Here is a 27,133-nt window from a genome sequence, read left to right on the forward strand (position 1 = left end):
CAGGCCCCCAAAAAGAAACTTTGCTCCTTTTTCCTGGCAAACAAAACTCACCTGCCCTGCTTCTTGATGGAAGTTTACAGGGGCCGCTTGGCACTGCCAAACGACTCTGACTTGGTACTGGTGCCAGCTTGGGTCTGGGAACCATCCTGTGTATTGCAGAATTCCAGGAGCCGGCCGGCCACTCCAACCATCGTCCCTGAACACAAACCACGGCAGTGTCCCCTTTTAAACTAAACGCACCATCCCCGTTTCATGATGGCCGATTGCAGGAGCCAATTGGCACTGTAAAACCAGCCTGACTTGGCACTGGTGCCCTCATGAGTGTGGGAAACATCATTCGTTATGTGGAATTTCAGGAGCAAACGGGCAACTGCCAGCGACAGGCCCCCGAATAAAATCCTCGCACCTTTTTCCTGGCAAACAAAACTGACCTACCTGGTTTCTTGACTGCAGATTGCAGGAGTCACCTGGCACTGTGAAACCAGCCTGATCTTGGGTCTGGGAACCATCCTGCATATAGTGGAATTTCAGCAGCCAGCCAGACACTCTCAGCCACAGGCCCCAAAACAAAAACCTCCCTCCCTTATCCTGGGAAACAAAACTCACTTGCTCTGTTTCTTGATGGCAGATTGCAGGAGCCACTTGGCACTGTCAAAGCAGCCCTACTTGGCTCTGGTTTCAGCTTGGGTCTGGGCACCATCCTGCATATTGCTGAATTCCACGAGCCAGCCGGCAACTACAGCCATAGGCCCTGAAAAAACCACAGCTTTTCCTTTTTAAAACTAAACTCACTATCCCCGTATCATCATGGCAGATTGCAGGAGCCACTTAGAATTGTCAAACCATTCTGAGTTGGCACTGGTGCCAGCTTTGGTCTGGGAATCATCCTACGTATAGCGGAATTTCAGGAGCCATCCGGCCACTTTTGGCAACAGGCCGACATGCAAAAACCTAGCTCCTTTTTCCTGGCAAGCAAAACTTACCTGCCCCGTTTCTTCATGGCCAGCTTGGGTCTGGAAATTATCCAGCGTATAGCAGAATTTCAGGAGCCAGCCGGCCACTCCAGTAACAGGCCCCCGAACAGAAACCTCGCTCCTTTTTCCTGGCAAACAAAACGGACCTGCCCCAGTTCGTGATGGTAGATTGCAGGGGCCACTTGGCTCAGTCAAACCAGCCTGACTTGGTACTGGTGGCAGCTTGCGTCTTGGAACCATCCTGCATATTGTGAAATTTCAGGAGATACCCGGCCACTTCAGCCATAGTCCCCGAACACAATCCTCGGCTCTTTCCCCTTTGAAACTAAACTTACTATCCCCATTTCATGATGGCAGATTGAAGGAGCCACTTCGCATTTTCAAGCCAGCATGACTTGGAACTGGTGCAAGCTTGGGTCTGGGAACCCTCCAGCATATTGTGGAATTTCAGGAGCCAGCAAGCAACTCCAGGCATACCTCCCGTATAGAAACCTCGCTCCTTTTTCCTGGCAAAAAATCCTCACCATCCCCGTTTCTTGATGGCAGATTGCAGCAGCCACTTGGCATTGTCAAACCAGCCCAACTTGGCACTGGGCCCAGCTTGGGTCGGGGAACCATCCTGCATATTGTGGAATTTCAGGAGCCTGCCGGCAACTCTCAGCCACAGGCCCCCGCGTGAAAACCTCGCTCCTTATTCCATTCAAACAAAACTGATCAGCCCTGTTTCATGATGGCAGATTGCAGGAGCTACTTGGCACTGTCAAAAAAGCCTGACTTGGTACTGGTGCCAGCTTGGGTCTAGGAACCCTCCTGCATATTGTGGAATTTCCAGAGCCAGCCGGCCTCTCTAGGCATCAGGCCCTTAAACGGAAACCTCGCTCCTTCTCCTGGCAAGCAAAACTCACCTTCCTCGTTTCTTGAAGGCAGATTGCAGGAGCCACTTGGCCCTGTCAAACCAGCCCGACTTGGCACTGGTGCCAGCTTGGGTCTGGGAATCATCCTGCGTATAGTGGAATTTCAAGAGCCAGCCGGCCACTCCAGCCACTGGCCCCAAATATAAACCTCGGCTCTTTCCCCTTTAAAATTAAAGTCACTCTGCCCGTTTCATGAGGGGAGATAATGGAGCCACGTGGCGCTGTGAAACCAGCCTGACGTGGCGCTGGTGCCCGCTTGAGTCTGGAAAACCTCCTGCGTATTATGGAATTTAATTAGCAAGCCGGCCACTTTTTGCCACAGGCCCCCAAACAAAAACCACGCCCATTTTTCCTGGCAAACAAAACTCACCTGCCCGCGTTCTTGAAGGCCAGCTTGGGAACGGGAATCATCCTGCGTATTGTGGAATTTGAGGAAGCAGCCAGCCACTCCAGCCACTGGCCCCGAACACAAACTTCGGCTCTTTCCCCTGAGAAAACTAAACTCTCCTGCCCCGGGTCTTGATGGCAGATTGCAGGAGCCACTTGGCGCTGTCAATCCAGTACGACTTGGCAGTGGTACCAGCTTTGGACTGGGAACACTCCTGTATATTGTGGAATTTCAGGAGGCAGCCGGCCACTCCACGCAGAGGCCCCCAAATAAAAACCTCGCTCCTTCTTCCTGGGAAACAAAACTCACCTGCCCCGGTTCTTGATGACAGATTGCAGGAGCCTCTTGGCACTGTCAAACCAGTCTGACTTGGCACTGGAGGCCGCTTTTATCTGGGAACCATCCTGCGTATTGTGGAATTTTAGGAGCAAGCCGGCCACTCCAGCCATAGGCCCCCACACGAACCTCGGCTCTTTCCCCTGTAAAACTAAACTCCTCAGCCCCGGTTCTTGACGGCAGATTGATGGATTCACTTGGCACTGTAAACCAGCCCAACTTGGCACTGGTGCAAGCTTGGGTCTGGGAACCCTCCTGCATAATGTGGAATTTCAGGAGCAATGCCGCCACTCCAGGCACAGGCCCCCGAACAGAAACCTCGCTCCTTTTTCCTAGCAAACAAAACTCACCTGCCCCGGTTCTGGATGGCAGATTGCAGGAGTCACTTGCCTCTGTCAAACCACTCTGACTTGGCACTGGTGGCAGCTTTTATCTGGGAACCATCCTGCTTATTGTGGAATTTTAGGATCAAGCCAGCCTCTCCAGGTACAGGCTCCCGAACAGAAACCTCGGCTCTTTCCCCTGGAAAAATAAACTCCCCTACCCCGGTTTTCGATGGCAGAATTCAGGAGCGACTTGGGCCTGTCAAACCAGCCTGACATGGCATTGGTGCCAGCTTGGGTCTGGGAGTCATCCTGCGTATTGCAGAATTTCAGGAACCAGCCGGCCACTCTCAGCCATAGGCCCCAAAGAGAAACCTCGGTCCTTTTCCCTTTAAAACATAACTCACCATTTTCCGTTTCATGATGGCAGATTGCAGGAGCCACTTGACACTTTCAAAACACTCTCACTTGGTACTGGTTCCAGATTTGGTCTGGGAACCCTCCTGCGTATTGTGGAATTTCAGGAGCCAGCCAGCCATACCAGGCACGGGCCCCCGAATACAAATCTTGCTCCTTTGTCCTGGCAAACAAAACTCACCTGCCCCAGATCTTGATTCCCAGCTTGGCTCTGAGAATTATCCTGGGTATTGCGGAATTTCAGGAATCAGCGGGGCACTCCAGCCATAGGCCTGAACCCAAACCTCGGCTTATCTTCCTGGAAAAACCAGCTTCCCTGTCCTGGCTCTTGATGGCAGATTGCAGGGGACACTTGGCACTGTCAAACCAGCCCAATCTGGCACTGGCGGCAGCTTGCGTCGTGGAACCATCCTGCGTATTGCAGAATTCCAGGAGCCAGCCGGCCAATCCAGTAACAGGCCCCCGAATAAAAACCTTGCTCTATTTATCTTGCAAACAAAACTCGCCCCTGCCCCTGTTCTTGATGGCAGATTGCAGGAGCCACTTGTCACTGGCAAACCACTCTGATTTGGCACTGGTGCCAGCATAGGTCTGGGAACCCTCCTGCGTATTGTGGAATTTAAGGAGCCTGCTGGCCACTCTCAGCCACAAGCCCCCGAATAAAAACCTTGTTCCTTATTCCCTTCAAACAAAACTCATCTTCCCCGTTTCTTGATGGAAGATTGCAAGAGCCACTTGGCACTGTCAAACCTCTCTGCCTTGGCACCAGATCCAGCTTATGTCTGGGAACCATCCTGGGTATTGCGGAATTTCAGGAGGCCGCCGGCAACGTCAGGCACAGGCCCCAGTACGGAAACCTCGCTCCTTTTTCCTGGCAAACAAAATTCACCTTCCCCGATACTTAACAGCAGATTGCAGGAGCCACTTGGCACTGCCAAACCAGCCCGACTTGGCACTGGTGCCAGCTTGGGTCTAGTAACCATCCGGCGTATTGTGGAATTTCGGGAGCCTGCCGGCAACTCTCAGCCACAGGCCCCGGAGTAAAAACCTCGCTCCGCATTCCATTCAAACAAAACTGACCAGCCCTGTTTCTTGATGGCAGATTGCAGGAGCCACTTGGCACTGTAAAAGCAGCCCTACTTCGCACTGGTGCCAGATTGGGTCTGGGAACCATCCTGCGCCTTGTGGAATTTCAGGAGCCAGCCGGCCACTCCAGTAACAGGCCCCCAAAGAGAAACCTTGCTCCTTTTTCCTGGCAAACAAAACGGACCTGCCCTGGTTCTTGATGGAAGATTGCAGCAGCCACGGGGCACTGTCAAACCTGTATGACTTGGCACTGGTGCCACCTTGGGTCTGGGAATCATCCTACGTATAGCGGAATTTCAGGAGCCATCCGGCCACTCCATGCCCAGGCTCCCGAACAGAAACCTCGCTTCTTTTTTTCCGGGCAAGCAAAACGCACCTACTCTGGTTCTTGATGGCCAGCTTGGGTCTGGGAATCATCCTGCGTTTTGCGGAATTTCAGGAGCCAGCCACCCACTCCAGCCACTGGCCCTGAATACAAACCTTGGTGCATTCCCCTTTAAAACTAAACTCACCATCCCCGTTTCATGATGGCAGATTGCAGGAGCCAATTGGCGCTGTAAAAGCAGCACGACTTGGCACTGGATCCAGCTTGGGTCTGGGATCCATCTTGCCTATTGAGGAATTTCAGGAGCCAGCCGGCAACTCCTGCCATAGGACGCAAACAGAAATCTCGCTCGCTTTTACTGGCAAAAAAAACTCACCTACCGTGGTTCTTGATGGCAGATTGCAGGAGCTACTTGGCCCTGTGAACCCAGCCGGAATTGCACTGGTGCCAGCATGGCTCTGGGTACCTTCCTGCGTATACTGGAATTTCTGGAGCCAGCCAGCCTCTCCAGGCATCAGGCCCTGAAACAGAAACCTCGCTCCTTCTCCTGGCAAGCAAAACTCACCTGCCCCGTTTCTTGAAGGCAGATTGCAGGAGCCACTTGGCCCTGTCAAACCAGCCCGACTTGGCACTGGTGCCACCTTGGGTCTCGGAATCATCCTGCGTATAGCGGAATTTCAGGAGCCAGCCGGCCACTCCAGCCATAGGACGCAAACAGAAACCTCCCTCCTTTTTACTGGCAAACAAAACTCACCTACCGTGGTTCTTGATGGCAGATTGCAGGAGTCACCTGGCACTGTGAAACCAGCCTGAATTGCACTGGTGCCAGCATGGCTCTGGGTACCTTCCTGCGTATTGTGGAATTTCTGGAGCCAGCCGGCCTCTCCAGGCATCAGACCCTTATACGGAAACCTCGGCTCTTTTCCCTGGCAAACAAAACTCATTGCCCCGGTTCTAATGGCAGATTGCAGGAGACAATTGGCACTGTCAAAGCAGCCTTAATTGGCACAAGTGCCAGCTTGGGTCTGGGAACCGTCCTGCATATTGTGGATTTTCATAAGTAAGCCTGCCACTCCAGCCATAGGGCCCAGACACAAACCTTGGCTCTTTCCGCTTCAAAACTAAACTCCCCCTCCCCGTTTCAGGATGGCAGATTGCAGGAGCCACATCGCACTGTCAAACCAGTCTGACTTGGCACTCGTGCCAGCTTGGGTCTGGGAACCATCCTGCGCCTTGTGGAATTTCAGGAGTCAGCCAGCCACCCAACCCATAGGCCCCGAAAACAAACCTCGTATCTTTTCCCTTTTAAAATTAAACTCACCTGCCCCGTTTCATGATGGCAGATTGCAGGAGCCACTTGGCACTGTCAAACCAGCCCGAATTGGATCACAAGTACCAGCTTGGTCTGGGAACCCTTTTGCGTATTGCGGAATTTCAGGAGCCAGTCGGCCACTCCAGCCTTAGGTCCCGAACACAAACCTCGGCTCTTCCTCCTTTTAAACTAAACTCACCTTGTTGGAGAGTTTTTCAAGAATGACTTAAAGAAAAGGCCATGAGACATACAATTGAGAGAAAAGTATAGGGGAAAAGTAAAAGCAGTTTCTAACAGCTCTCAGCCTTCTGATTTGTATAAACAATTAGACTCTCTTTATAAACAATAAAGTTCTCAGGCTGTCTTCCCATAACAAGAAGAACACCGTCTCTGGGAAAAGCTGGCACCCTGAGAACTGATTAAGAAGTTTTGGGAACTCTGGTTCTGTTTTTAATAAACAATTGTAGGTATTCTAAAACAAGAGGAGTGGTTAGAAGTTTCTCTGTTAGCCTATCATGAGATTGGATTACAGAATATGCATGAAGTTCGTTAACTTTGTTATTTAAGGTGATTGATTGATCAATAAAGTTGGAGTTCGATGCATTAAAGGATGGTCGTCTCCCCCTCATCTCCAACATCACCTGCCCCTTTTCATGATGGCAGATTGCAGGAGCCACTTGGCAGTGTCAAAGCAGCCTGACTTGGCACTGTTGCCAGCTTGGGTCTGGGAACCACCCTGCGTATTGTGGAATTTCAGGAGCCAGCCGGCCACTCTCAGCCACAGGCCCGTAAATAAAAACCTCGCTCCTTATTCCTTTCAAACTAAACTCAGCTGCCCCAATTGTTGATGGCCCATTGCAGGAGCTACTTGTCACTGTAAAACCAGCCGGAATTGGCACTGGTTCCAGCTTGGGTCTGGGAACCCTCCTGTGTATTGTGGAATTTCAGGAGCCAGCTCACCATACTAGGCCACTGGCTGCTGAATAAAAACCTTGCTTGTTTTTCCTGGCAAACCAAACTCACCTTCCCCGGTTCTTGATGGCAGATTGCAGGAGCCACTTGGCACTGTCAAATCTTTCTAACTGGGCACTCATGCGAGCTGCGGACTGGGAACCATCCTGCGTATTTCAGAATTTCATGAACCACCTGGCCACTCCAGCCATATGCTCTGAACACAAAACTCTGATCTTTTCCCTGGAAAACTAAACTCATCATCCCCATTTCATGATCGCAGATTCCAGGAGCCACTTTTCACTGTCTAATTGGTCAGAATCGGTGCTGGTGCCAGCTTGGGTCTGGGAGTCATCCTGCGTATTGTGGAATTTCAGGAGCCAGTCGGCCCCTCACAGCCACAAGCCCTCGAATAAAAATCTCCCTCTTTTATCCTGTCAAACAAAACTCACCTTCCCTGGTTCTTGATGGCAGATTGCAGGAGCCCCTTGGCACTGTGAAACCAGCCCGACTTGGCACTGGTGCCAGCTTGGGTCTGGGAACCATTGTTTTGCGGAGAAATTAAGAAACCTCACAACTTTTTAAAAATTTTAAAGCTTGGTATGTTTATTACAGCGCTCGATGCATGCAGAGATTGCTCTCTTCAAAAAAGGTATGCGTACTTCTGAGAACTTCAGGTCTCTTTTTATCCCCCCTCCAAATACATATGCATACAGTTTCACAATAGGTTCATACATATTCATTTTTATGGGTTTCGTGTGACTTTTACTACAAGTTCCTTTTTATCAGAACGAATTCTGAGGTCAGGTTTACTTACCCTTACAGCAGTCCCTGTCTCTTTCTATCATCTTCTGTCTCCCCTCCTTTATCTCTGTTCTTCGCTGAAGTAACTTCACTGAGTTTAGGCTTTGCAGTCTGGCTAAATAACTATGGTTCCTAACCAGATCTCAACTCAAAAATGTACATTTCACCTAAATTAACATGGATTTCTATTTTGGAAAATTTTCACTTTGCCTCATTCCACCCTTTCTTAAAAGGAGGAAGTAAATCCTTTTACTTCGTACAAATTCTTATGACAACAAGTGTACTTTAGTGCTTTACTATGTAAGTTTGATAAAGAGGGTAATAGAGCTATTCGTTGTAGTATTCTCTAATTCTAAATTAGCAGCATAACAGATAATCTTAAGCCTATTTTGACTAATATTAACAAAACTACAATGGGATGACACAACTTATTAAAGATTCTATTTGCAGTTGGTGACTACTTAAAGATTACATCTCACTAGTGATGATCTGCATTTCGTTCTAATCTTTGCAGAATTCTTGGTATTTCTTTTTGTATCACACTGGACAGTTATTTCTGCTTCTTTGAGTTTTTCTTTAAGATCTTTAGTAGGTCTTGGTGCTTTATTAATTGTTTTACTAATGTAAGGTCCATCTCAATAGGGGTAGGTGATAGTCTGTGATACATTATGTAATTGGTTTTTACTAGCTGGTGAGATGTCATTTAGTCTAAGTACGCAAAATCACACTCGATAATCTTAAGAAAATTACAAACACAGAAATTAGAATTATTTCTACTAGACAAAATTTTTACAGCAGAACAAGCAGTTCTTAGGCACACACACTCTTTTACTTGATTGGGGCAGTATGGAGTGTGAAGTTCTTAATTTATGCTCAGGTGGCTACTAATCTGCTGTACTGCTGTGGAAATGAAATATGATTCTTTATCTGAGGATATTGTGGCTGGAACTATGAAGCGTGGTATTATTTCTTGTAATAATACTTGGGTTACTTCTTGAGCTTTGACACTTCTGGTGGGGAATGTTTCAGGCTACTCTGAAAATGTACTTATTAATAATAGTAAATACTGATACCCTCCTTTCCTTGGGAGTTCTGAAAAGTTAATTTGCTACTGCTGTACAGGCCCATGGCCTCTCCCAGTCTGACCGAGTTTCGGCCAGGGGTATTTTGGGGTTAGTTTGGAGGCAAGGATCACATTGTCGGCTTGCCTGAGTGATAGTGGCATATAAATTTTTGGCAAAGATTATTTCAATCAGATGCATGTTTTAGAAAGCTTGTGGAAATTACTACTTCAAAGTCAACACTTCATTTCAATGCACTCTGTATCACTGGCAGACTGTCATTTTTGGAAAGGAGCTACACTCTATAAAAGCTTTTAAGTAGTTAGGCTCTAGTGTATTTTCTAGAGTTCTTCTTTCACTAGTAACTACGAAATAAGGAAGGGAATACTAGCTCTCTTTCAATGGTAGGCCACCCCTTGTAGTAGTACATCTCTTTTTATTAGTACTATTGTATTATGGCTTACCTTCGAGGAAAATCTGTACCTTACTCTTTGCTGCTTTCTTTGCTTCTCCATCTGCCAGCTCATTTCTTTGTTCCAATTTTAAACTCACTTTTTGGCGTGCCCTAATATGCTTTTTCAGGTAGCTGAACTGCTTCTAGCAGCTGGATTGTCTCTTCTTCTCTTGTGAGGTTAGCAGTCCCCTCTCCTTCCAGATGGCTCTATGTGTATGCACGACTCTGAATGCTTTTTGCTGTTTCTAAGGCATGGGTCAATGCATTTATCTCAGCCTTTTGTGCAGAGGCACTTGTTGGTAAGGGTCTAGACTCTATTATTTCTCTGCAGGTAGTCACTGTGTACTTTGCATGTCGCTTTCTACTGGCAATGTAGCTACTCCTGTCAGTGAACTAGGTCGCTGCATCGTCCAAAGGAGTGGCTTTTAAGTCTGGGCGGCTGGTGTAGGTAGCTTCAATGGTTTCTAGGCAATCATGGTGTACTGCTTCTCTTTGATTCCACTGAGAAAAGAAGCTGGGTTGACAATATTAGTCACCACTATCTCTACATTATCTTGCTCTACTATGATGGCCTGGTATTTCAGAAATCTCTGTGGTGAAAGCCAGGGGCCACTCTTTACTTCTAGTACTGCGGACACTGTGTGGGACACTAGCACAGTCATTTTTGTCTTAGGGTAGACTTGGGTGCTTCTTGAATATTCAGCACAACTGCTGCTACACCTCTGAGGACACCTGGCCATCCTTTGGCTGTTGCTCATGAGGGGTAGACGGAGTCCTTCCTTGTACCACGGACTTCTTGTCACAATCAGCAACCGCCCGGAGTCCTGCTATCTCGTGACATCTCCTTTCCATGCCAAGGTGCTCTCACCACCAGGCATGGGATGGGGCAGGGGCCTGCCTTCAGGGCCTTTTAAGGATGCCTCGTCTCGTTCCAAGCAGAGCACAGTGTCATCTCTGGTGTGGGATCTCAGCCCCTCAGGACTGAGGTGCAGAGTGACCGAGACCGCCCTTGGGGGGCTCAGGAGTCCTGGAATGTTGCCAGAAGTGTCTGGTGGCTGGACTTTGATCCTACACAGGAGACGACATCTGTATGAGGATGGGAGGATTTCACTGGGGTGAATGGTGAAGGGATAAGTTAGTTAGAGTGAAACACAGGGTTTAAGATTTCTGTACAGGGGGGTCTAAAGAAGTAAGATGAAGGAATTGGGGCGTGTCCTGTTCTTCTTCTTCTTCTTCTTCTTGGCCTCCATCTTCTGTGGTGATGTTGGCACTTTGGGATTGGTTATTACTAAAAGTGCACTGGTTAATAAGGATAGAAGGTATTGGGGAAAAATGATAAATATTGTATACGTAACTTCGAGTATAAAGATAGGTGACCGCCCCAGGGGCTCGCAGTGTGCTCATGGCTGACTGCTGAGCAGACCTCTGTCGGGCCAAGAGAAAATCTTTTAGAATCTTTTAGATAAACAATTAATAAACACCGAGACCGAGAAAAGATCTGAAGTCCCTTCTCGTCCTTTGAAGCGTGGGCTGTCCAAGGCCACCCCGGGCCTTTCCAGGCCATCTAAACAGCCGAGAATCCGACAAGTGGCGTTCGTTGCGTGGGCTACTCCCCACCAAACCTTTCGGGGGGGAGGGATAAGCCCTGAAGAGCTGAAGAGCTAAAGAGCCAAGAGGACAGCGTTGATAACTCCTGAGGAGAGAAGCCTGAAGAAAGAAGAAGGAAAAAAAAACAAAACGGCCAGGAGAGTCTGCAAAAAACAGCAGTCACTGAGAATTCCATCTCTCAGCTTCTGCTGAAGACAGTTCGTAGCAGAGCGGCCTGGACCGGGACCAGAAAGGCGCCTCTGGATCCATCCCTCGTGACCCGCTGGACGGAGATCGGGAGCCTTCGGACCGCTCTGACGACAGATTCGGTAATAAGGTCAAAAATAAGAATATGGGGGGCACCCTCTCCCAGGAACAGCGGGAAATTTTATCCGCCTTACAAGGCGTGGCTGAATCATATACAGAAGGGATCCCAAAGAAAGAATTAAAACAGTTATTGTTGTGGGCAAGGCTCAACTACCCACTTGCAGAAACATGCCTGCTATTCGAAGTGGGGTTTTGGCAGGAAATTAACAGACATTTATATTTCTTAGCAACGAAAAAAGATGAGACAGCGTTAAAGCTGCTCTCGCCGGCAAGAATTATGCTAGAAGGCATTTCGGTGCAGTCGAAAAGACGGGAAAAGCAGCGAAAAGCTGCGGCACCCTCAGAAAGAGGGGGGGAGCAAAGCTCCGGGAAAAAATTAGCTCTGGCCTCAAGAAGCCAGGGGGAAAGGGCTCTCGAGAAAAGAGAGAAGGAAATAATATTAAAACCCCCGGTCCCAAAACCCAGAAACCCCAGGAAACTCCTAAAGCGTCCTGAAACCCCAGAGAGTACAGGGGAGTCAGGATCGGAAGGGGGGAAGCAGGGGGGAGAGAAGGGATTGGGGGGGCGCTTACTCGTGGCAGGCAAGGCGGCCAGGCTGCGGCGGTGCAGGCAGGGAGCGCGGGTGAAGAGATAACGGGAGACACGGGTTCCGGTGCGGCTTTGGTCAGCGCAAGGCCGGGGGCAGCGGCCGCCCCGGCCGGCAGGGTAGAAGAGACGCGCGCGGCGGGCAAAACTCGCAAGAACCCGGGGGGGGAGTCACATACCAGCGCGGGGGCGGTAAACACGGGCGGCGAATTGGGGGAAGCTGCGGAGCTCCAAAGGGCCACCGTAGGGAGACGCAGGAGGCGCGCGGTTGTGACGTCAGACCTAGTGCGGAGGTCGGCTCGGATCGCGGAGCGGGCCCGGGTGCCGGCGGGAGGCGGGCTGTACACACCGGTGGGAGGAGTGGACGCAGCGTCAGAGGAGGAGGAGACAGAGTCAGGGACAGACCGAGGGGAGGAGACCTCGGAGGTGGAACGAGGGGGAGAGAGTGACGTCAGCTCAGGAGAGACAGGGAGCGGCTCGGAGAGCACGCATGCGCAGAGAGTAGAGCGCGGGCGGGGGCGGGCCCGATCCCCTGTGACGTCTCGGGTGAGGAGGGGCCGTGTTAGGGATTCCGCATCTCGAGGCTCCACACCCTCTCCAGACTCGGTGCCTTTGGTTGAAACCCTCGGAGTTCCAGTCCCTTCCCTTCAAGGGAGACGGTCTGGTGTTCAAGCTCCATTTCCAGCTGAATTAAAAGCCAAGCAAACACGGTCTCAAATGAGATCGCCGACACAGCAGTCGACCGGAAGAGGAAACGGGGCAGTCGAGCTCATTCCGTCATCCGAGCCAGGGAGGCCGGTGACAGCGCCACCTAGTGGCAGGAGGACAGAAGTGCAGGACAGGCCGGATTGGTTCGGCGGAGCCACAGCGCCATCTCGTGGCGAGACTGCAACAATGCAGCAATTTTTTCCAACATTATACAAAAAGAAAAGCATTTTAAAGAAGACAATGTTAACACAACAAAGGGATTATCCATCGACTTCGGGATTTCATGAAGATGATGAAAGCTCAGATGAAGAACAGCTACAAGGAGAAGATGTCATAAGGATCACAGCATCGGAAGGTGTTCCGACATGGATGCTGTCAGCAGCAGAAGCAGCAAAAAGCTTCTTGCATTCATTTGATACAGCAAAAAAGAAATATCAACAGGATCCTCGAGTTTCCTTTTCGGATTTAGGAGCGAGGCCAAAAACCTCAAGGCGAGAAATGAGACACGATGAATCACCGATGACATGCACAACACCATTATTCATGCAAATCCCAATGGAGTCTCAAGAAGAGGAATTTCAAGAGCCGGTGAAGACGATGGATTGGAAGCGAATCAGAAAAGCATTGGCAAAGGAAAAGCATTTATTTCCGGGATCAGGAGATCTGACAATGCCGGTGACATATGATGCCCAGGGACAGAATCCAAGGTGGGAAAGGATGGGTCATGAGACACTCAAAGACTTAGGGAAGGCGGCTCAAACTTTTGGGCTGAATTCACAATACTTCAAACAGCTACTAAGAGGGACATTCACTACGTATGATCTCACGCCATATGATATTTGAAGTATTGTGGCAATGATCCTCACTGACACACAGAATCTCATCTGGGAAAAAAGGTGGAGAAAATATCTTGCTGAGTTGCGGAACAGATATCAAGGTGGGCCAAATGCGAACCTCACGGAAGGGCAGTTAGCAGGGGATCCTCCAGATGACAACCCAGGGGAACAAGCAGTGCGGCTTCCACGAAGAGTGTTAAACGACATCAAAGAAGCAGCGCGATTGGCAATCATGCAAATTACACCGACAGGAGCTCCGGAATTTCCGTTCTCTTGCATCAGGCAAGGTCCCACAGAACCATTCATGTCGTTCATCGATCGACTCACGCAAGCCGTGGATCGACAGGTGACGATAGAAGAAGCGAAGAGGCCTCTCTTGGAGAGCTTAGCTTTCGGCAATGCCAACCCGGATTGTCAACGGGTGATTAGCACCATGCCAGGACGACCATCCTTGGCAGAGATGGTGGAGGCATGCAGCAAGGTGGGGACACCTCAGCATGTCGCAGCGATTGTGAAGAATGAATTAAGAGAGGAATGGGAAGAACAGCTAAAGGGACACTCAGAAAGGCAATCAGAGGACAAGACATTGGAGAAGATGTTCGAAAAATTACTCCATCAACAGAACAAGAACGTCAACAAAGTTCTTGCAACGATGCAGAAAAAGAACAATCCCCAAGGAGGACGGTGCTACAAATGTGGGGAGTTTGGGCACATGAAAAGGAATTGCCCACGGACACATACACCAACGCCAGCACAGAAAGCGGAAAGGCCAATTTGTGCGCGGTGCGGAAGAGGAAGACACTCTGTGAAAGAATGTTATTCCCAGACTGATGTGGAAGGAAATCCATTGCCGCATCCGGGAAACGGAAAACGCAGCGCTGCCGTAAATCGCCAGCGCGCTCAGACACAAGTACTGGCGGTGTCACAGGAACAAACAGGGCAATCATCAGTGAGCGACAGGCAGATGCCCTCAGCAAAACCCTTAGTCGATTCCACAGTGACCCAGACCTCCTCCCACCAGGGGCACAGTGTGCATTGGCAGCTTCAAAACTAGTATGCTTTCTAGATGAAAGTCATGCGGAGATACCAACGGGTATCCGCGGGGACTCATACAAGAAACAAGATTTCTTGATAATTGGACAAGACAAGTGCAGTATTCTTGGACTCATTGTTTATCCAACAGTTGTCTCAGCGGACAAAAATACAGAGTTAACAGTTTTGGCAAGAGCGCTTCGTCCACCATTGACTGTACCGGAAAATACTGTGGTTGCGAGAGCTTTCGCATTGCCGCCACACGCAGTTGGAGAGGTCATGTCAATCTTCGACGAAGAAGGTTTCCCTATGAAGGAACATGTTGAAGTACACACAACATGGGTGAAGCACATAGGTCGAGACCGACCCACGCTCACGTGCCAATTGACATGTGGGGACAGGACAATAGCAATCAGAGGTATGCTCGACACAGGGGCGGATGGAACGGTAATATCGTACATCTTTTGGCCACGCAGTTGGAGCTTGGTCGCGCCATTGGGTTCTCTCTCAGGCATCGGGGGAGCATCTCTGTGTCTGCAAAGTGAGAATTCCGTCGTTGTCACGGGACCAGGAGACAAGACGGCGATCATTCGTCCTTTTGCCGTCCAAAAGCCGATCACAGTCTGGGGTCGAGACCTTTTGGCACAATGGGGCGCGAAGATCGAAGTGGATTTTTAATAGGGGTCACTGCAGCACTCGCCACACTGAAGCTGACATGGAAAACAGATGATCCAGTTTGGGTGGATCAGTGGCCCCTTGAGCGGAAAAAATTGAGTGCTTTGAAAGACCTGGTCCAAGAATAATTGCGGAAGGGACACATCAAGCCGACAGACAGCCCTTGGAATTCTCCAGTGTTTGTCATCAAGAAAAAGCTATCGGGCAAATGGAGGTTGTTACACGATCTCAGGAAGATCAACGAAGTTATAGAAGACATGGGACCACTTCAACTGGGACTTCCATCCGTCTCAATGATTCTCAGAGAATGGCCACTTGTGGTCATTGACCTCAAGGACTGTTTTTTCAGTATTCCACTCCATCCAGATGATGCTCCGAGATTTGCCTTTTCAGTTCCGAGTATCAACAAGGAAACACCTCTGCAGTGGTACCATTGGGTCGTTCTTCCACAAGGCCTAAAAAATTCTCCGACGATCTGTCAATGGTACGTGGCACGAGCTTTGGCACCAGCACGGAAGAAATTTCCGAAGGCGAAGATCATTCATTACATGGATGATTTGCTCATTGCAGCATCAACACAAGAGGAGCTGCAAGAAGCTTGTGGCTGTGTGATTGAAGAGGTGCGAAAGGCAGGTCTGGAAATCAGCATTTCGAAGATTCAGGAGGTTGCACCTTGGAAATATCTGGGGTGGAAAATTTCAGAGAAAACAATAAAGCCTCAAAAAGTGGAGATCAGCACTAAGGTCAACAATTTGCATGATTTACAACAGCTTTTGGGAGAAATCAACTGGATGAGGCCAGTTTTGGGAATCACAAACAGCGACATTCCAGCGCTGCTCGATCTTTTGAGAGGGGACACAGACATTCGTTCTCCCAGGACACTCACGCCAGAAGCGAGAAAAGAGTTGGAGAAAATCACGAACGCGATACAGAAAAGGCAGGCACATCGATTTGTTCCAACGTTGCCTTTTCAGTTGGCAGTGCTGGGGAAGAAAACGCAGTTCCATGGTTTGATCTTCCAATGGGATGAATCACAAAAGGACTCTTTGATAATCATAGAGTGGATTTTCCTACCACACAGGCCCGCAAAAACAATTCTCACAGATTTAGAGATGGCAGCACAAATCATCATAAAGGCGAGAACAAGGTTGCTGACAATGGCAGGAAGAGAATTCTCAGTCATCAGATTACCTCTGAAACGAGACTATTTCGATTGGGCAATGCAACAATCGAAAGACTTGTTAATTGCGTTGTTAGCGTTCCCAGGAACTTGCACAGTCCACTTTCCACAGCATAGAATACTGCAATCGCAAATATGCTATAGAGCAAAACCAAGAATAAGTGAAGAACCTTTGGACGGGATCACAGTGTTCTCAGATGGCTCAGGGAAGACACACAAGTCAGTGATCACGTGGAGAAACTCAACGACAGGAGATTGGGATTCAGACGTGAGGATGGTTCAGGGCTCTCCACAAATTGTGGAGTTGGCAGCCGTTGTCCGAGCATTTCAGTTGTTCAAACAGCCTCTCAATCTGGTGACAGATTCCGCATACGTTGCGGGTGTGGTCAAGAGATTGGAGGGTTCTCTCTTGAAAGAAGTCCGTAATGAGGTTTTATACTCATATCTGACAAGCTTGAAAACACTGCTAGAGAGCAGGGAAAGAGAGTATTTTATCACACACATTAGAGCGCACACGACACTTCCGGGATTTTTAGCGGAAGGGAATGCTCGGGCGGACAGGTTGACAATGCCCATTTCGCAAACACTGCCGGACATTTTTGAGCAGGCAAGATTAAGTCATGCGTTCTTTCATCAGAATGCACAAGCGCTAATGGAGTCCTTTCGTCTCACAAAGAGTCAGGCGAGGGAGATCATTAGTGCTTGTCCAGACTGTCAGCTTGTGCAGCCACCTTCTTCTACCGGAGCCATCAATCCGCGGGGGCTGCAAAGTCTTCAGTTGTGGCAAGCTGATGTCACGAAATATCCATCTTTTGGGAGGCTCAAAAATGCTCATGTTTCTGTAGATACATTCTCAGGTGCAGTCTTTGCTTCAGCACATGCTGGGGAAACAGCAGACCATGCTTGCCGACATTTTCTGCAGGCATTTGCAGCATTAGGTGTGCCTCAGGAGATAAAAACAGATAATGGTCCAACGTATACAGGCAGGGTGCTTGACAGATTCCTGAAAAGATGGGGTGTCAGACACGTGTTTGGTATTCCACATTCGCCCACAGGTCAGGCGATCATTGAGAGAACACATCACACCCTGAAATCCCTTCTGGACAGACAGAGAAGGGGTGAGCCGGAGGCAACACCTCACATGAAATTAAATAAGGCACTGTATGTGTTGAATTACTTAAATAGCTCATCCTCAGAACCCAATCCACCAATCGTGAGGCATTTTCTAAACAACACACAGGCAAAGCTAAGAGAAAATCCTTTAGTTTTGATCAGAAACCCAGAAACTGGACAAATAGAGGGTCCTTTCAAACTAATCACTTGGGGCAAGGGTTTCGCTTGTATCTCCACACATCGAGGTCTGAAGTGGGTGTCGGCGCGGCACGTGAAGCCATTCCGAACGCGAGAACACGAGAACGCTGATCCAAGAAACAAAGAGACGAGTACTCAGACAGGAGTCGAGACTCAGACTGGAAAGAACGATTCAGAAGAGAAATAAAAAGAAACTAAGGACTTTGGGGATTTTCACTTAAAAGCGAAGTAATGAGTTTCATGATGCTTATGTGCATCATTCTTTCATTCATTGCAGTAAGCAATGGAGGAAATTTGCCTGTTAGTCAACCAAGGCAAAATGTATGGGAGATTTTAGCTCAGGCAGCGAATTTAGATAGTATTTGCCTGACATATTTGAGGCCAGGGAAACCATTTTCAGCATGCATGGTTGGATTGCCAGTGGACGAATGGCCAGTTCCAGGGCACTCCGCAGTTAATATTTCACAGGTCATTAAAGATCCTGTGAAAGAGTGGTGTGCTTGGACACGTCTACTTCCTGTGGCTTCTACAGAACCTCAGGAATTGGAGATTTTTGGGTCCATGACAATGGAACTCTGCATGCAGTTTGAAACTCCAGGTGTCACAAAGGCAAAAACTATCGATTTGACTCCCATTCATGAATTCTATAAGAATGCATCAGCTTGGTGTAAATATACAGAGAAAACTACCAAAGGATCGATCCAAGTCCCAGTGCAATTGCCACGGGGTTTGTTCTTAATTTGCGGGGACAGAATTTGGCACGGCATTCCTGCTAATGCCACGGGAGGTCCATGCAGCATTGGGGAAATTTCAATGCTATTGCCTGATTTGAGCATGTTAAGAGAGAAAAAGCACAAAGAAAAAAGATCAATAGAACAATATGCGGCAGATTGCAATGATGAAATATTTTCTTGGGACAAGAAAGCGAGAATTGCTACAGCAATCTTCTCACCTCAAGCAGCATCAGGGGTGGCCTTGACTCAAATCGACCGCATGGGTTGTTGGTTGAGCAAACATGCGCGGTCTGTGTCTGTCGCATTGGATGACATGTTAAAAGACATCAGTGGCGTAAGACAGGCGACTCTTCAAAACAGAGCGGCGATCGATTATCTATTGCTCACTCATGGACATGGGTGTGAAGAGTTTGAAGGGATGCGCTGCATGAATCTCTCAGATCATTCAAAGTCAATTCATGAAAGTATTAAAAATATAAAGGACAGCATAAATAAGCTTGGCGAGATCACAGGATCATGGATCGATCAGCTGGTAGAATTCTTTGACATCTCTCCCATTTGGAGAGGAATTTTAAAGATAGGATTCTATGTTTTAATAGTTCTCCTAGTCCTCATACTTGTCGTCCCATGCATATTTGCATGTTTAAAACGTGCGATGAATCGGATAGCAAAAGAGGTCTTCTTGGTGCAAACAGAAGGGGGAGATGTGGGATCTCAGCCCCTCAGGACTGAGGTGCAGAGTGGCTGAGACCGCCCTTGGGGGGCTCGGGAGTCCTGGAATGTTGCCAGAAGTGTCTGGTGGCTGGACTTTGATCCTACACAGGAGACGACATCTGTATGAGGATGGGAGGATTTCACTGGGGTGAATGGTGAAGGGATAAGTTAGTTAGAGTGAAACACAGGGTTTAAGATTTCTGTACAGGGGGGTCTAAAGAAGTAAGATGAAGGAATTGGGGCGTGTCCTGTTCTTCTTCTTCTTCTTCTTCTTGGCCTCCATCTTCTGTGGTGATGTTGGCACTTTGGGATTGGTTATTACTAAAAGTGCACTGGTTAATAAGGATAGAAGGTATTGGGGAAAAATGATAAATATTGTATACGTAACTTCGAGTATAAAGATAGGTGACCGCCCCAGGGGCTCGCAGTGTGCTCATGGCTGACTGCTGAGCAGACCTCTGTCGGGCCAAGAGAAAATCTTTTAGATAAACAATTAATAAACACCGAGACCGAGAAAAGATCTGAAGTCCCTTCTCGTCCTTTGAAGCGCGGGCTGTCCAAGGCCACCCCGGGCCTTTCCAGGCCATCTAAACAGCCGAGAATCCGACACTCTGGGACCTTTGTCCCCTCCATTTCTTCTATACCCCCTGGGGCCGAGGGGTCTCAAAACCAAACTCTCTTGACTCCGAGCCTCCGCTTCCCCCTGCAATGCAGCCTCTGTATCACCAGGAAACAGTCCATGGATCTACAACAAAAGAGTCCAGCAAGATTGCCACTCCATCTTCCTCCATTCCTTCAACATCTCTCTTTCCCTTTGCCAGACCCTCCTTACTGGCCCGTTTCTTCCTTCATCTTCCACTCTTATCCCTTTCCCAGGAAAGGTAATGTTCCGTGAAGTTCTCACTATCCACAAGGGTTAAAAGCTCTCCCAGGCGGCCGGGCTGCTCGCTGCCCCCCCTCTTCTCCTCTCAGCCGTGCTGCCAGCACATGATATCAAGTTTCAAGGTAACAGTTGGTAACAGTTCACGCACAGGCTGCATTCTCTCCGTCTCAAAAAAAGGGGGGGGGGGGGGGGGAATAAACAGGTCGCTCGATGCTCCCCCACCCTTCCGCCGAATCCGGGCCTACCGTAGATGGGCCACGTGGCTTTCCCCTCCCCCAGCCCAGCCAGCAACTGGGCCGGGGGAGAGGCCACACTCCTTCGCGCCGGAAATCCCAAGAGAACTCTGAAGGACAAGAGCCCTGCTTTTAACTCCTTGGGTTTGTAGTCTCAAGAGGCGGATCCAAATGCCCCACTGGTCAAACCAGGTGCTCATCTTAAAATCCGACCACCCATTGGTAACCACAGCAAAAACAACATATCCCAGATGTCCCATTTCCGGTCAAACCACGACATTGATTTATCTCCCTGCCCCCCTGCCTCTGTCTGCTGCCCGACAGTATCTAGCAGTGTGCGATAAGCATATGCCAGGGCCCAGCTCACTGCAATGACCTTCCTCTCCTTAGGCTCATCCTGGTACTTCTCTTTCAGATATTTCCCCACCTCAGCTGGGTTCTGAATTTGTTCATGGGGAAAATCCCAGACTATAGGGTCAGAGAATTCCTTCAGGATTTGGCCCATATCCTCCCATTTCCCACACCACTTAGGATTTTCCACACCTGGGCCAACTCCTGAGTCAGGGGTCTCATCAGCCCGTCTAGAAATCTCAGCCCTCATTCTAGAGAAGCAGCAGGCTGTATAGAGGAAGGTTACCAGACTGAATACCAGGAAGATGGTTTCTTTAACATTGAGGGGAAACTGAACATCCTTTGCTAGTGATGCAACTGATTCATAGGAGAAGGAGGAAAGCAGAGGCTGAAAAACCTCATTCCCTCCTGCTCCTCCTGCAACAAACTGGATGCATAACCATAGCCATGAACCATTCATACCTGGAGCAGACCCTAGCATGTTTATAAACTTCTTGCACATTATTGCCACCAAGCCCAGCAGGATAGCTACTCTGGTCACTGCCTCTCTGATGTAAAAACTACATATTAGGGGCAATACTAAAGCTATTTCTGGATAAGAAAATAAACCTAGGGACCAGAGAGGTATTAAAATCTCAAAAAACCCTAGGGACCAGAAATGCATGCAAACCTTCACCCCAATAGACATTATGAATTCAAAAAGCATGGCTATTAGCTGATTTAAATGAACACAGACTAATAGCAACCAAAATGCAGTCAAAACAGGGTTTTTCCACTCTCTCTCTAGCCCCACTTTCTCTCTAACCCTACGGGGCTGCTTGGGAGTGAGAGCTCTTGCCTGTTGTGCAGTGCTGTTTTCCAGGCTTCCTGCTGGTCCCCTCTCTTGCCTCTGACACTCAGGACTTTGGAGCAGAGGTTCTCTGTCTTTATACAGCTCCTAGTACATTGCAGATCTACCTTTTGACTGGAAGCTCTAGGTGCTATGGTCAAATAAATAATATATCTCATTAACTTGCTGAAAAAGTTAACTACCAGGTGATTAAATATTAACAGTAAATAAGATGTTTACCTCTTTTTCACAGCCAAATGTACCCCAGGGAGATGACTAACAGTTCAAATTTAGGTGAAAATATTTTACAGTAGGTGAATTCTGGTTTTGAATTTTCTAAATCTTGTTTGTCTTTGTTTTTTATTTAATTCCTGCATTTTTGTTGCAGCACTAAGGACATGTGCTTAGCTGCTTTCCACTGTTGTGACTGCACTTATAAGCTACGTTTTTTACCTACTAATAAGCAGGTTTTTCTCCTGTACCTCAGAATCCTCTGCTGACATAAAACTATCCCATGGATTGCCCTAGCTGATGCTCTTGACATATTGTTTTGAGGGAGAATGATGAGCTTTCTGTGAGCTTGGTAATACTTTGTGACTCTTTCTGTCATTCAAAATGCTTGTTAAGGCTCTCTTACCAGAATGTTCATTTTTAGAAAAAGACCTTAGGTGTAAGTTTTCAAACTGAGTAAGTTAGTCACTATCATCTAGTCTCGTCTCCTGAGGTTGCCCATAAATACAAACACCCTTTACAACAGAATCATTACCAAAAAATGTAGACTTTAATCTTATTTAGCTTCTCTTTTTTCCTAAGAGGCGCACTGCAGAGTTGCATTTTGGTGCTCACAGGAAGAAGAGGGACCTGCTGCATGCAGTTCCTGCCTGTCAGGCACCAGCCCACGGGTGAGTAGCTGCCTGCAGGTGCGGAGTGGTAACTGTGTGCCCCTGTGTCTCTTTTGAAGCTGAGAAACATGCTGGGGTGTCCTGCGTGACAGCATCCATGGATGACATTCAGTTTGAAGAGGCTGCCAGGTACAAACCAACTGACAACAGTCAGATGTTTCCGTTCTGCAGACTCTTATTTGGCAGAGATAAACTGAGGCATTATAAAATGGGAGAGAGCAGACCTGTGAACTCACCACAGCCACAGGGCTGAGTCTCAAAACTGCTCTTTTCTACCTGTGATAGCCTGACCCATCCAGAGAGCAGATCCATCTCACAGGGCAGAAATAAACTCTTGTTAACTTAACTTGGCAGTTGAGATGCCTGGTGAGAAAATGATGGCCCAGTGGTCTCTGGCTCTGGGGAATGGCTGCAGGCCACTGCTTATCTCTGTTGAATAAGCAATATTACCTATAAAACTTACTGTTATCAGTGTTTTTATTGCTGCAAGGTCTCTTTCGGTTCATTTCTTAACATCTTTGTCTTTCAGCTATTTTATAAAAAAGATAAATGTTTTACATTCACTGAGCACTGAATTAACTGAGTCTACAAGATAACACAGGACTGAACTTGTTTTACCATTTCTCATGGTTTTCAGTGGGATAAAAGACACTGTAAGAGGAAATGGGGCCTTTATTCCTAAACCACACCTTTACAGAAACCTAAAGGTTTCTTTGTGGGTTTTGTGTGGTTTCACACAGAGCAATCTGGGAATTAGGGAGTGGTTAGATGGGATAGACCTGGTTGCATAGAGCAGTGCACATGCAGTTTTTGTGGCTGTGAACACAGCAACACTGGCTGCCAGAGGTACAGCTGATGGCAGTTAAAAACTGTTCATAAGTGTAAAATAAGCATCCACTCAGACTTGAGACTGTTAGGGCAGTGCCCATTAGAGCAAGAACTAACGCCAGTGACAAAAGACAACACAATCATACCAATTCTGGAACTCAAGAGAGAATTTCTTGGTCTGTTTCACAATATTGAAATGTTCGTACTGCCTGGAATTGCTCTGTGTTTTTAATTTTGTCTTTAGGAAAAAATCCTGTTTGTGAAAACTGATCAAAGTTAGGGTAATGTTTCCCTTTCAGGTGTAATAGTTCAGGGTTGGTAGCTTCAGAGCCCTTTTCTGTCTTGTTTCATGAGATCAGAACAGAGCTGCTGGAATGTGATGAAAATACGTTTCCTTCCAAATTTGTTTCTGAATATTTCTCTTTTTTTTTCTCCCTTGTAATACCGATGTTCCATTTGTAACAAGAATTTCAGGTACCGATCTTGTAACTGTGAAAGAAATTATTTAAGAAATTATTTTTCTCTGCCAGGTCATCCCTAACATCCTTCTTGTAGCTTACTGTGCAATTTCCTAAATTTTGCCAGATCTAGTTCATTATACAAACATTTTGCATAAATAAAAGAGTTCTTGCTTCTCTCTCTGGTAAATTAATAAGATAGTTTTTTAAAAGAGTGGCTTACTGTAAGGTTTATTTACCTAAACCAGGTGGCTAAATCTTATGCAGGGATTAAGTCTTCTGTGTTTATTATGTAAAGAGAAATTGCCACACATCTATATAGTTCAAAACTTAGCCTTATACCATGATAACCTCTTCCTTTTCTTGCAATACACAGCAGTTCAGTTGACACATCTGATTTTAAATTCCATTTATTTAAATTTTGTTAGTTTTCTGTCTGTGAATGATAGTCACTTCATTCTGGTAAATTTCTGACAGTTTTAAGTGGAAGTGTGGTGCTGTGTGACTTCTGCCCCTGCAAATCTGTAGCTCTGACCACTCTCCTTTCTGGGAGGGAGCTGGTGGCTCCCTCAGCTGTGCAGTTGGGAACAATTGCCTTAACAGTTCTGCTTTTTCTTTGCAATAAATAATGCAAAAACTTCTGAGATGATTTTGAGCATCTCCTGCAGAAGCTAATGAGGGCTGTGCACCTGCAGATGGTCTTGGTTCTTTGCACTGACCATTTCCCCTGCCCTATCCACCCAAAGGATTCCACCTGTGTTCTTGGGTGAGTACAAGAAAGAAATTTGCTGTGTAAAAAATTGCTGCGTAGTTTGTTGTTCCTGTCAGGTCCTCTGCAGGAGCAGGTTTCCTATTTCCCATTCTACTTCTGCAGTGGAACAAGCAATTTAAGTAAGCCTTTACCTTTAAATGTCCCAACTTCATTCATTTAAATTAGTAAGCAGCTATTTTTATTGTTGTTGTTATTATTATTATTTTTAAATAAACTGGGGTAGCAAATGTGCAAAATCCTTTGCTGTGAATGTTTTGTCAGTACCCAAGTGCTCTGAGTTACATTTTACTTCAGTCTTGGCTGTAATTAGCTCCACTTTTCCTGCCCCAGGGCTGCTCTTCAGCATTTGTAGCTCAGTTTGAATTTCCTGGAGGCAGTGGCCTGACACCCTTCTGTTTTGGCCGTGGCTCTGGCTTACCCTGCACACTGTGTCCTTTTACTTCCTGCTCACTGGGAAAACTTGAGGGCAAACTGCCTTCCTGCCACCCTCTCAGCACTGCTTAGGGCTGGGATTTGAGGGCTTCGGAAAAAAGGCTTGCTCCTGTTTTCAACATGGAGCAGGTGCTTTAGGAATTCCAGAAGGAAAGAAAATACCTCCTCATTTAAATTTTTTTTGATGACATAATAAGGAGAATTTAACAGGTAATATAAAATAAAGTAAATAATATAATAAAAATTTAAATATAGATAATATAATGAAATCACATTTGATAATTGTCTAATAATCCAGAATCTCTAGAATTTTTACCAGATAATAAAGTAAAAATTCTGTTTAGTTGTTTTATGTAGGTAAATGGGGAAGAGTGGTTTTCAGAGGGATGATGTTAGCACAGAAGGGACAAGCAGTCCTGTTCTTGGCCAAGACTTGGAACACAAACTCTCTCCCCATCCAAGAGCACTTTTTCCCTGGGGTTATCTCCTCGTGTGCACATACCTGTGTGCCAGAGGTGCTTGTGGAGTGTATCTGAGTGCTCCTGCAGCTGTATGTACTCCGTGATTTCTGCAGGATGTGCTTGTGAGCAAAGCCAGAATTCCTGGGTGTACCTGAGCACACCTGCTGCCATTCAGACACCAGCAGAGAGAAGGAATGTTGCCATTAAGGCTGTGCAGTGGCTCTAATTTTATTGACCAAGTCTGACTGGAGAATAACAGTGTTGAATTGAACACAGTGGAAAATTCACTTTTTTTCAGTGAATTCTCAGTGCAGTGTGGCAGATACAGACTGATTAATGAGATGTTCTTTACCACTTTTAGGAGTACACAGAGAGGCAGGTTCAAGCCCTTATAAAGCTGCATGCTTGCCTTCTATAAGGTCTTACTCTTCTTAACAGGGTTGGACAAATTATTGCCATCAGAACAAAGGTGAACAGAGCATTCAAAACCAGCATGGAGGTAAGAGATCAGCACACTTTTCTTCTGAAGGTGTCGAAGGAATAGAGCAGAGGTGGGAGCAGCAGAGGAGCACAGCGTGGCTCCAGGTTTATTTGCTCCAGATATTTGCAGATATCTGAACAATAACAACTGCCTAATGGCACTCCTTTCAGAGTGTTGCAGTTGTGTGTTTCCTGTGAAATAATCCATGTCAGAGTAGCAACTGGGCCCTGAAGAATTGAAGCCTTTGGCAGGTGTAGTGGGCAGGTTGGGAGAGGTGGTGTTGGTCCAGGCCAGATCCACAGAACAGGTGAAGTTCAAATCATTTTAGAAACTTTTGATACAAATGTACATATGTCAGGTGTACACATGATCCTAATCTTCATACTGCAGTCAGTGTGCAATGCCTTGCCTGATCACTTCAAATCAGAACTGAACTTTGGGGATGCTTTTTGTGCATTGTGCCTGTGTCCAAATCCCATTATTATTAATGGGAGTGATGCATCTCACAGGTAATGTATTCCAAAAGTTTCTAAAAATTAGAAAAAACCTAATTTTGATGTGTGTCAGGCCTATGCCACAGGATCAAATCCAGTGTTTCATATTCAAGTGTTTAATTTTGCTTTGCACCCCTAAACACACTTTTTTTGCATGTACAGATCTTAGGAACTCATTCAGATGGGGATTCCAAATGCCACAGAAGAAAATGGAAGAAAATATCCATAACACTACATCTAACTGTCTTTCCTGTTTTTATAATTCTACCCTACAAGTGATGCTAAGCAAACATAAAATTTGTGCTACTAAAAAACCTTTCAGAGCTGACTGAATATTGTGATGACCAGAGATGTATCAGTGATTAGAGCAGGTTTTTTACCTTTATGCTTTAGGTGTAAGGGACTGATAAAAACTGCACTGTATTGTCTCAAATCAACTGACTATGATGTAAATACCTTTTTTGTCTCCTTCCTCCATCACCTTCTTCCTTGTAGGTTGGCATCAAGGTGACAGTACAGGATGTTTTGACTAATGCTGAAAAGATTGTGAGTGTGGCATATGCAACATATGAGGCCAAACCAGTTGGTGGTGGAAAAATATTTTTCCTGTTTTCTCCTAAGCTTGGAGCGACTGAGTTTCTGTGAAATAACCCAACTTTTCTGGTTGTGAAACACAGCAGAAACAATGTTTATTCTGATCAGTGATAGGAAAAAAGCATGAAGTTCAGACTTTATAAGATAGAGTCTGGGGGTTTATTTCTAATTTACTTCTCTGAAATGCTTAGGTTGTTGCTATTACTACTACTACTACTACTATTATTATTATTATTATTATTATTATTATTATTATTATTATTATTATTTCCATTTCTATTTCCACGTCCTTTTGCACATTTGTTCATTATACAAGTGAGGTCTTTGTGAGGGCTACGGTATTGACAGAGGCAAGCAGTGAAAGGGAGATCCTTGTGAGTC

General features: G+C 46.9%; 1 protein-coding gene across 1 annotated transcript in view; it reads left to right on the top strand.

Moving 5' to 3' along the window:
* The window catches only part of LOC128941407 (acetyl-coenzyme A thioesterase-like), an 83,324-nt gene that overhangs the window by 34,941 nt on the left and 21,250 nt on the right, over nucleotides 1-27,133 (top strand). Inside the window, exons 2-4 of the mRNA XM_054283156.1 lie at nucleotides 22,251-22,361; nucleotides 25,622-25,682; nucleotides 26,654-26,753. Of these exons, the coding sequence (XP_054139131.1) occupies nucleotides 22,251-22,361; nucleotides 25,622-25,682; nucleotides 26,654-26,753 (272 nt within the window). The remainder of the gene's footprint in view (nucleotides 1-22,250; nucleotides 22,362-25,621; nucleotides 25,683-26,653; nucleotides 26,754-27,133) is intronic.

This window comes from Melozone crissalis, unplaced genomic scaffold (genome assembly GCF_028551555.1).
Source record: "Melozone crissalis strain CALT ecotype California unplaced genomic scaffold, PUWL_Pcris_2 ptg000035l_1, whole genome shotgun sequence".
NCBI lineage: Eukaryota > Metazoa > Chordata > Aves > Passeriformes > Passerellidae > Melozone > Melozone crissalis.